At 41.9% G+C, this 11,661-nt stretch overlaps 1 protein-coding gene across 1 annotated transcript; it reads right to left on the bottom strand.

The window, feature by feature from the left end:
- Positions 1 to 6,832: 6,832 nt before the first annotated feature.
- Positions 6,833 to 9,746, bottom strand: klf17 (Kruppel like factor 17). Its single transcript, XM_080778837.1, has 3 exons — positions 9,536 to 9,746; positions 8,217 to 9,261; positions 6,833 to 7,904 (listed from the first exon to the last, which is right to left on the bottom strand). The coding sequence occupies exons 1-3, from the start codon at positions 9,626 to 9,628 to the stop codon at positions 7,729 to 7,731; spliced, it is 1,314 nt and encodes a 437-aa protein (XP_080634963.1). The 5' UTR covers positions 9,629 to 9,746; the 3' UTR covers positions 6,833 to 7,728.
- Positions 9,747 to 11,661: the final 1,915 nt, after the last annotated feature.

The raw sequence follows: 11,661 nt of genomic DNA, 5'->3' as shown, positions 1-11,661 counted from the left end.
AGAAAAAGTTGTAGATAATAGGTAATATAATTGCATTGACACAATGACGTTGTACCTTAATATGCATTTGAAGTATTCAAGCTATTCTGAAAATGGGAGTCTATAAAGTAATGAAGAAAATAGTGGAATGTCCGCACACGATATAGTTTTGCTCCCCGTCTTTTTTATTTCAACCTAAATACAACAACGTTTCTCCCCTCCGGGCTTTCTCAAGTTCCTCAAAGAACTTGAGAAAGCCTGGACATTCCACTATTTTTCTTCATTCAGTAATCTTTTGGGTCCAGCACCGTATTCTGAAACTGGGATGTGCATATCGTTTTCCTTCTTTAGTCTATAAAATGACACCTTCTTAGAGCATGCCTAGAGGAGTAGCCCTGGTCCAGGGCTTACAGCATGTCATTCTCTGACGCGTTTATTTGCTGGGATTTGAAAACCCACGCACAGGAGTGAGAATATCACAAGAGGGCTGGGGAAGGGACTTCCACAGGGCGTCAGAGAGAGACTTGCTGTAAGCCCTGGACCAGGGCTACTAGAGGAGGTGCAAGAGCCCAGCTCGAGGACTGTCGTTAAAGGCTCTGTTGTTGTTGGTGGTGGTGGAGGATATGGGGGGTTTCATGCATGAGTGGCTTCTATTGACATAGCCTCCTCCATAGCTTTATGGCCAACAGCAAATGGGTTGCTGGTCTGGTCAGTGGTCATCATTCATAACCCATACATATTATGTTTGGCTTACAGGCTTGCTCTTTGAGCTGATTAATTGTTACATGATAGTAAATTAATGTTCAACTTGAATCAATTATACACAGTTCAATTAATCAGTGTTGATTTGTCAACTTGTCTTGTAACTCCAAGACTGTACAAATCATGGAACCAAATGGACCCGTAAAGGCTGTAGTTAAATGAACACCAAGGGAGGACTGCAGTGGTGTGTGTGCGACAAGGCTGGACAGAACAGAAGGCTCAAAGACATGGGGTATTTAAGACATCCCCCATCCCTTTCCTTCAGGGAACCCCCCACGGCTCAGTGCCACGTGTTGTTGCCCCCAGAGGAGACCCAACCCCCTTTACAACCCGGCACTTGGAAGTGTTGGACTTGGACTTAGTTAGAAGAGGGGATATTTCGTCTGTTTACATAGTAGGCGCCTGAAAACGTTCTAATGGTATAGCCTATATAATAATCACACAGTGCCACACAAATATGTTTCATTATAAACAAATATAGTTTTTGTTATTATTATGACAACATACTAATAGCCAGCTAGTAAATGTCACAGGCTTTATTAATGCAATACATTCATCATTGCAGGGGAAAAACAAAACGTGTGTGTGTGTGTGTGTGTGTGTGTGTGTGTGTGTGTGTGTGTGTGAGAGAGAGAGTGTTCGTTTTCTTACCATGGTGTGGGGTGGTGACTGATGACTTGATGCTGGGGAGTTTTATGTCCAACTCTCTAGTGTAGTGGCTGTTTGAAATTGCATCACCTCGTTCTACCCTCGGTCAACCCCGGGCCAGCACCGCCTCCTCCAGCACACAGACAGACGGACCCGCCTTTCTGAACGCAAAAATAATAATCTCATAAGAATAATGTGCTCCTCCCCCTCCCCGTTTGTTGCAATGAGCCGCACCAACCTGTTGGTGCTGACTGCAGCCTATCGCCTACTACTACCGTGTTCCATTGATAACGGACTACGGAGGGCTACTATTACTGTCCATTGTCCAAGTAACATCTGAAAAGCAGGACGGTGCAATGCAAATCGCTCGCTCTAATAAGAAAGAAATGTGCCGATAATTAAGAGTTAACTTAACCTGTTGTGTTGTGTCGTTAATACCGTCCAAATGTGATGATTAAAGGAGATGCAACGCAAATGAGTCGTATAATAGACTATAATAGGCTTATCATAGCATTCTGTGACAGCCTAATATAAATGTATAGCGCAATTAAACTACTGCAGCACAGTCAACACATGGAAGAAGGCACACACGTGCTCAGTGCTCACCGGTGGGATGAATGAAGTAATTAAGGTAGCAGTCTCTTTGTTGTGAAGGCATGCCGCAACCAATTCCTCACAAGCAAGCCACATGGGATTTGTAAACAATTTTACACGGCAGTTTGTGGGGAAATAACACAGTCAGCTCAGCTGGAAACTGATTATGGCCGTGTGAAACCACATCAATCAATGTATAACGCATAGAATAAATGTATATCCGCCAGGGTAGGCTACTGTATATGTGGTGTTGTAATGAGCAATGTCCCAGACAGGTGTGGTAGCCTACAGTATGGTGAGATGGAAGCTTCCGCAGTCACTCAGAGAGAGAGTATAGCCTATATGGAAACATGACAGAGGCGAGGGGTGATGAGGCTTTGCAATGGGGATGAATAAAACTAAGCATTTTAATGTTACCTGCTTTCAAGTCAGAAGAAACACTGTAGAGAAGTGAAGGAGGAGAAGAGACGATGCATGCGCCTGTGTGTGTGTGTGTGTGTGTGTGTGTGTGTGAGAGAGAGAAACGCGCTGTAAGGAGGGAGGTGAGCTTGAATTGAATGGCAGAAAATATGTGACATTGATATTCCCCTTTGACATACCACTTTCAAATGGCAGGCAGCCATAAGGTTTAATAATTAGCCAAATAATAGTGTCATAATAATGTATTATTAAATAAATTAATAGGCAATACTAAACAAAATTAACTGCAAAATGACTGCTTTTATAGCTTCTGTTTGTACACAGAGAATATGTAACACATTATTTGGTTTGCATCTGTTGTTATGACACTTGACACCATGCAAATTTAAGCTACTATGCTGGAGTCCAGCAGCTGCTGGCGGAAGTTTTAAGTTTTTATAGGCAGGCAGTGAGTGATAGCAGTTGCCAGTTGCTGTCGATAATATCATGGCATTTTACATAGGACACATCCAAGCACCTTGCTCAGTTGTTTCTTTGTTGTGGACAGACTATCTTTATTGGGGGTTTTGCCTCCCTCTGGTGGACATTGCCTCCCTCTGGTGTACATTGCCTATGTTACTTGGGTTAATTTATATTTCTTAATCTTAAAGCAGGACATAAGCTTCTTACAAAAGTTAGGAGGGTTTCGAGGCAGACGACGGTGTAGGCTCTTGTAGCCTATAGGTCATTAATCCAATAATCCTATATATATATATATACGGTATATATATTTAAAAAACTATGTAATTTTGAGAGTAGTCTACTGACAATTGAGTTTCTGTATTGTGTTATACTGCCCCTGTGTGGCTGTCAGAGATATCTGCATGCCCCGCCAATAAAACAGATTAAAAACATGACCCATGTTTGATTGATTGGAAAGCACAGGAAAGTGTGATTCAATTTCAATGCAAGGTCTGTTGAGAGGATATACACCAAAGAAAGCCTATGGCTTGTTTCCATTGGGGTCCTTATGTAGGCTATTCAATCATCGAAACATATGACAGACAACAAATATACAATATACTATGCAAAATGTCATATCAAATTTGGAAATCAAAAATCAATATGTAGACTACAGTAAACAGTGTGTGTGTGTGTGTGTGTGTGTGTGTGTGTGTGTGTGTGTGTGTGTGTGTGTGTGTGTGTGTGTGTGTGTGTGTGTGTGGGGGGGGGGGGGCTACTACTTTATTTTGTATTACATTTCTTATAGGGGCCAGTTTTGAATTGCAGCCATCTGTGAGTGCTATTTTAGAGTGGTTTTAAAGGAGAGTAGAGTATGCCACATTTGTGTGGCATAGCAGGAGAATGAATTTATCCCTTGTTTGAGCCAAATCTGGGTTGAACATGATTAGTGGAACTCTGAGTCTGGAGTGCTCCCTCTGTACTCTGGCCACCTGAGCCATTCGGCCAAAGCAAAAAGAGCAGGTGTTAAATTAGTTGTAGAAGTATAAGCCTGGCCGCTTTGTTTTTGGATGTCTGGAGCCTTGTTTTTAAATAACCTTATTTTAACCTTGTACTGTACAGCACTTTGGAACCTTGTTCTGAAAGGTGCTATATAAATAAAGTTCATTATCATTATCATCATCATTGTTTTTACCTCATTATTTATATTTCTATATCAGTGGTTCTCAATATTTCATGTCAAGGACCCCAAAAATTAATATGCCGCCGACCCCCATTTGAAAATATGTTGTTCCAGGGGACCTCTCCAGAAGCAAAGATTTGAGTTAAAAACTGAAACTCTGAAAGAATATTCAAAGATTTGAGGCACATTTTCACGACTTTTCAAAAATAGCAGACCTACAAGCTTGTAGATCTGCTATTTTTCAATAGCTAAATTACAACATAATGTTTAAAACACCAAAAGGGGTTCCCGCCCAAAATGGGTTAAGGCCTTTGTGGTGCTATGGTACCATGAGGTATAGACTATAGTCGAAGTGACATTTTATAAGTGGTCCTGTGAAGAGTCCTCAATGTATTCCTGAGCCCGCTCCCATGAAGGGAAGACAGGCTATGCACCCCCACTGTACACAAAATGTGGTGGAAACTGGAAACAGAGCTACTGTACACTTTCTAACCACCTGCCCAAGACATCAGAGACACATAGCCTACTTTCCACAGATTTCACACACCCAAAGTGAGTTTGAAACTATGATGACCAATGACAAAAACAACTCCCATACCTATTGGGAGAAATACAACAATGTGCAATATGTGCAAACACAGCAGCAAGTTTTGTGAACTGTTGCGATAATGTACCCGCAAGTATAGAAGAATGTGAGAAGTAGACATGGTGAAGGACCGTTTTCCTGGTCCTCTCAAGAGAAACAGAAAAATATTTGTACCGACTTTACAGTTAGGAAAAGAGTTGAGTTAGGGTTGAGAGGTTAAGATTAGACATTAAGAAGGTTAGCTAAGCCAATGGAATACAACCACCCTAAGCTAAGGACTACTATCTGTATACCAAGTAGACCGCTAGACTGCTGCTACCTTTAAACACATCTTTAATAAATCTGAGTTTCTTTGTATACTGTTCTGTTCTCAATGTGTGTGGAGGGTACAGCTAACAGTTGACTTTGGAGAGATGGTCAGAGGCAGAGTAAAGTTTTGAAGGGGCTTTTACTTCTTCTCCAAAACCAGTATCAAGCCAAAATTGTAAAACTGAAACATACAATCACCAAAAAGCACTAATTAAATAATGCCTATTTATACAAAGATTCAATGAAATAATAAACAGCATAAAAAACAAAGAATGCTGCTATTTGTCCCAAAGTGACTGCAAAAGAAAAAGCTATTTGTTTCAAAAAAGCTTTATACTTAACATGCATATAACTACATAATGTGACATATAGCTCTGTTTAGAAAATGCTGTATACCCTCCAACTGTATACTTAATCCCATTGTCAACTGTGTTTATATTTTGACACTTGCTTTGGCAACATGTACAAAAATTACGTTATTTGGTTTACTTTTTTTATTACTCGAATTGCCATGTATGATCACTGGAAGGATTTGCCTCTAAAATGGAACCCAGGTATACAGTATCTGAGACTAGTTTGATGACGTCAAACCAACTGACGTTTTTACTTTTTAAATACTTTCCCCATAATTCAGATATTAGCATATAAATAGCATATACATATCAACCTTAGCCACATTAGAAATAGTGGATGTGCATTTTTGGGTGGACAGTTATAAAGCAGTTGATGGAAACACAGGACCACGAAATGGATACAAACTCCTAGGGCTTTTTGTGTTATCTGTTACTATTTGCAATCAATCAACCAACCAATACAATTATACAAAAATAACTTTGCGTATCAAGCCCCTATCACACTGTATCCTATTCAAGGACCTAATTAAGTCAGAATCCTAAAATTACCATTGGCATCTAGCAACTGTAAATACAGTAAGTTCACACAGCAATACTTTTATATTTTGGGAGAATATTTTAAAACCCTAACCTAGGGAAACGTATATGAATGAACACTAGAGGGCAGCATTTGCCAAGAGTTGTTTTGATTTTTCCCTTGCGAATGAAGCCCATTTCAATTGAAACAGGTGTATATAGCTACCTCAGGTTGAAGTTGCCAGTCCCGCAAAATCAATTAATGTGACAAATTATAGTGTTTATGTGTTCTGAAGTCTGAAAGACACCAGTTTAGTTTGTAACAAAGCACTGAAGTTATTTATTTTACTAAATGTAAGATGGCAGATGTAAGAAAGAAATGTGAGAAATGTAAGTAGTAGCCTACCTAATAACTGCACTGCAGGCATTATTTGAATTAAATGGAATCAGCAGCACAGTATGAATATTAACTGACTTGGATTGTTGCATTCAACAAATGTCCCATGACACCAGCATGTTTGAAACTATGGTCCACTTTGTAAATGTACAGGGACAAATCAATGTTTAATTGACAGTGAACCCCCAAATAAACTTTTTAGATCTTGAAGAAATGAATTTCATCAAGCACTTCACATAATTTCAATCAGATCCACATTGGTCCTCCTCACTAATGCTAAACAAGATAGCACCATTTTCAGTGCCATCTACTCACTCTGCATCTCAGAGGTGAGCTGTGGACAGAGAACTAGGCCTACTTCAATAAAGTAAGTACAGTAGTACACTGAAATAGGAGCCATTGTTTGGCCGATTCTAAAAACACCTTCTAAATGCTTACCTAGTTTTCTGAAATACTTTTTTTTAAAGTATGTTGCTATGTATACTGTACATATCAGCAACCCCAAAAGGGGTTCCCAGATTGAAAAGTGTAGGGTTCCCAGTCTAGATGGGTTAAGAATTTAAAACAAATAGATAGTGTTAGAGCATGAAATGACCAAGCCCGTCTACCAACAATGCCCCTGAACATGAAAATACAATTCAGACTTAAGTTTTCCCAGTAATTTTATTTTTCAAAGAATACTTTGAGCCCTTTAGCACTTCATGGTACAGTCATACCAAACACTTGCATCACTGAAAAGCAACAAGAAAGCATTTGCACTGCATATTGTGTTTCAAGTAAGGCACCCATAATTTAACCATGGCTGCAGGGTTGAGGCCAGTCCAACCAACTGCATGATTGTCAAACATATTCAGATACTGAACAATTTTCCAAAAACCTTATAAAAAAAAAGTATGCTTGGAAAAGAAAAAAAAAATGTAATGAATCTATGCTGAATTGATCATAATGGAAAATTAGATGACTCCTTGGCTAGGTTTAACTATGTAGGCAATTACATTACACACCTGAATGTTAAGGCAGTATTTTAGTACCCGATCACAACATTAAGTACATGTAAGGAAATCTCAATTATCTTTTAAGGAAAATCTTCAACCTCCGTTACATCATTTATTCTAAAACTATGCTTTAACATAATGTGGAATCCGTGCACTGTAACAAGCAACGCTGGTGACAACTGACAAAATGCCATTACAAACTCTGACCTGATATGAGGAGTATCAAAAGTTACATGAAGAGATGTAAACACAAATTATTTGATTTACAAAAATGTACACATACTGGGTCCTGCCCACAGTTAGTGTTCTGTTTCAGAAAGCACATCAGCAATCCTTTGAAGGCACTCAGCGGCATCAATAACTTATACAGAGGACAGAGCAAGAAAACTTAAATACTGAACCACTATAACTTAGTCAAAATTAAGATTTGTACAAAAATATTTACAAAAATACAAAAATAACCCAAACTTTGAACAGTCCCAAATAGTGAGACTGCATGCAATGTCAGATCACGGTAGGAGTAACCAGTGTCCATTTAGTCTCCTTTACATGTGTCTCTTCATGTGGAGAGCGAGGTGATCGGAGCGGGAGAAGGCACGCTCACACAGGTGACACTGGAACGGCCGGTGTCCCGTGTGCTTCCTGAAGTGACGCGTCAGCTCGTCAGACCTGGCAAACTTCCAGCCGCAGCCTTCCCAGTTGCAGTGGTAGGGCTTCTCGCCTGGGGGAGAGAGAAGAGGAAAATATCATTAGTCAAATTGTCTCCGATCAAATTAAACCAATTATGCAGACTAAATGTAAACATTAGACTAGCAGCTATTCCCCCTCAAATCTAAAAACTGGTTAGACCAAACAGTACACTATTTATTTAACTCTTGAGGGTGTACAAATATGGACACTTTTAGGTGATTATTTGGTAACATTTCTACACTTTTAGAAAATGGATACATGAACACTGAGGCTTTTTCATTTTATATAGTTAGGCCTACAATAAAAGTGTGCTGTAAAGAAAACACTTGTTGCATGTGCCTACCTGTGTGTGTTCTCATGTGGGCCTTGAGGTGGGAGCTCTTGGTGTAGGTCTTGCCACAGCCAGGGAATTCACAGCTGTGCGTTGCAGTGCGCTTTCTGGCCCAGGATCTGCGCCCTCGCTTGGGCTTGATGCCTCCGTCTTCCTGCGCGTAAAACTCCAGCAGAGGAGACGATGGAGGAGTCAGCATCAGACCCTGCTGCTGCTGCTGGACACGCATGGGCTCCCTGTACACATTATACTGTCCGTGATACTGGTGGTGCGCGCCCTGGTGGATATATTGTGGCGGGCACGGCGCGTTCATGTAATGTGCCTGGCTTTGGAGGTGACCGCGGGAGTTCAAGTCAGCCATCTGACAGTCTTTGCGCCCCATCGGCGCGACGTGCTGCAAGGAGTACCCCTGGTGGTGATGCGTAAACGCCCCGGGGTGCACCACGGGACGCATGTTATGATCGTACATCTGTCCCATGAATTCCCCGCCGGTGGCCGCCATCATGCAGGACTGCTCCGTCGCCTCAGTTTTGATTTTGTATCCGAGCGGCTGCTGTAGGTGAGCGGGGACCACGGGGGCGCGCAGCTCGGTGTACTCCAGCCCCACGGTGGGTTGATGTTTGGGGACGTATTCCGACGCAGCAGCAGGGCTCTCTCCTCCCGGGTAGTTGAGCTCCGGGGTGAGCAGCTCCGCCACCAGGCTGCGGACGGGACTGGCGCCGGGGAAACTGTGCTGGTAGCCGGGGCTGAGCTGCCCGTCGGAGTGCACCGAGCTGCCGCCGCTGCAGCTCTCCGGAGACTCCGGGAGGGAGTACGAGCAGGACTGCAGCGGGGACGCCGACGCGGAGCTGTGTTGAGAGCCCATAGAGTTCGACAGGATGAACTCGAGGTCCACGAAGTTGCCCAGCTCGTCGTCACAGTCCCTGCTGGGGGCCAGATGATCGGAGCAGGAGGGGGTCCGCACGATGCTGAACTCCACCTGTATGTGACGGTCACCACCGTCCCCAACACCACCTGTTGTTGAGCAGGCTCTCAGACACTCCTCCACCTTCCACATCTACAAGCAAAACAACAACACGAACTGATTAATTAAAGCAGGCAGCTAACATAAAAATGATGAAATGCCCCTTACATGAGTTACATAAGTTGTCGCACTGGGCTAGCCGGTCAGTCAAATTAAATTAGCTTTCAAACACTGTAGGCCTATTGCAGCAATAAACAGTTAAAAACAATCGCCAACTTTGGTTACCACGCTACGTTGTAGCCTGGTTCAAAAACGATTCAGCCATTTAAACTAAATCGAACCAACTGATATCACTGCTTGTACTTACATCGACAATTTCTGCTTGTTTATCCTGCATCGTCTGCATGTTCATGTTGGGGAACGAAGTTATGGGCGGCAGCAGAGCTTGAGCCACAGCCATGTTGACACTTAAACCCGTCTTTCTCAGTTCAAGTCTTAATTTAAATGTGTAAACACGAACAGACTATTCATTCCCTGTCCGTGGGTAGAGATAGCCAGCTAGACACAGGTGTAGTGATCACCAGGATTCAGGATATGTAACAATGTTGACGGAGCACTTTATAAGGCCATGGGGGCGAGGGGCGGGGCCTCCACGGCGTTTACAGCCATGCTCTACCAATAGGGGGGAAGCATTAAGAGGCAATCTTGCGTGACAGGTAGACCTCTATACAGAGATCAAAACATCAAAAGTGTTGTTAATTTTGTTATCTAAAACAAGTATACTTTGGGGGACTTATATAATAGCCTACTCACGTATATGCCTACAGTTTTTTTAAATTATTATTCACCTACTGTAGCATATATATATATATATATATATATATATATATATATATATATATACACATATATACATACACACACACACACATATACACACACACACACACACACACACACACACACACACACACACACACACACAGAGAGAGAGAGATAGATAATTATTGATTTTGTTTATGGATGGCCTGCATAGTTTTTTGGGGGTGCATTGATTATGTGACACCTGTGTTTTGCTCAGGTTAAGTGTATAGATAGACCTATATCACATTTCCACACTCTAGATTAAACTTTAGATTAAACCATGTCTTATCACCACTAGGCCTAATCATAAAATCTGGCACTTATGCCTAAATGACAGTAATGTAATGTTCTGTTTGTAACGAATGCATCTCAGCTCCATGGGAACTCCTCCAGGCAGGTATACAGGGGGCGACAGACACTAAACCTGGGTAATCCGTCCGTTGTGGCCTGCAGGCCAGGAGAATCATTTCAGAAACCACTTCAAACCACTTTGCTCTTGCTCAAAATGTGCGCTTGTTACCCATCTTAACCCGTGGCATTTTAGTAACAATCCTGATTAAGAAATAAGAAGACGGTTGTTTGGTAGAACAGTATTTTGCCGCAGGTGTCAAAAATCCCACTTAAAAGTCAAGTATAACTTCTTACTGGCACTTTTTTTTTTTAAGTGCGCATTTCGTTTGCATATTAAATTACCAAAGGCATAGCGTCTTAGTTTCGACTCGGCTTCCCCGACAGCAAGTCTGGGGACCAGACAATAAACAGCGACCCAGCCACGAGCCTAATCTCAGTTGACACATCATTAATTTGTCTCGATTTGGACCCCGCATGTTTAACAATACAACATGTGTGAAACGATAGCTTCAGACCACTGCACCGTCGAAACAAGTTTATCTGGATGATGCAAACAAAGCAGCGACCTGGTCCTTAATGATCTTTATACCTTAACAACACTCGTCATTATCATGGTAATGTTCAGGTGGACAGGATGGGGGGGGGGGGGGGGTTAATAAATATCAGGTAGTTAGAATAGAGATATAGCGGCCGATACGAGACATATAGGCTACTTATTTGACCACAAAAAATAAAAGGGTTAGGGTTCTTTATTTGTCTAAAGGAGCATTCATTTAAAATAGAAACATATAGCAACAATATGAACAAATGTAATAATATTTGATGGGCCTATTTTGTAGTTTATACAATAAAATATAGGCCTACTGTAGGCTAAGTATATTTTATTTCTTCGCAAGTCACCACCACCAACACACTGTGCAGTAGCAGCAGCTCCACAAGTGGCTCTGCATGAACTGTGTGTCCCAGCCTTTATAGTCCGTTATTTTTAACCGGCCTCCTACGCAAATCACATTCCGGTTGGTGTCTACGAGCCAAGTGGAAATGGACTCCGTTTCCTGAGGAAAAACTGGACACTCGCTTCCTATACTTTCACTCGCCATGGCAAGGAGGATGGATAGCCTAAGTATACACAGTCATGAAGGAGCAATGGCACATGCATTTCGTACCTATACGCCTCACGCACTTGACTTGGCTTGCTTTCAATGAATGCACACACCTGCTGTCATAGGCCTATAATAGTCGGCATGATTAGGCGCACAAGTAGGCCCTAATAAGCTA

The sequence above is a fragment of the Protomyctophum bolini genome (assembly GCF_963924005.1).
Source record: "Protomyctophum bolini genome assembly, chromosome: 12".
Classification (NCBI taxonomy): domain Eukaryota; kingdom Metazoa; phylum Chordata; class Actinopteri; order Myctophiformes; family Myctophidae; genus Protomyctophum; species Protomyctophum bolini.
The sequence above is the reverse complement of the archived record's forward strand: the minus strand, read 5'-3'. Positions and strand labels throughout refer to the sequence as shown.

Bases quoted from the DNA above. Each gene is read 5' to 3' on its own strand.
- klf17 (XM_080778837.1), bottom strand. From the start codon at position 9,628: ATGGCTGTGGCTCAAGCTCTGCTGCCGCCCATAACTTCGTTCCCCAAC. The intron at 9,262-9,535 runs GTAAGTACAAGC...TTTTGCTTGTAG, and splicing joins AACAAGCAGAAATTGTCGAT to ATGTGGAAGGTGGAGGAGTG. The intron at 7,905-8,216 runs GTAGGCACATGC...TCTCTCCCCCAG, and splicing joins CCACATGAGAACACACACAG to GCGAGAAGCCCTACCACTGC.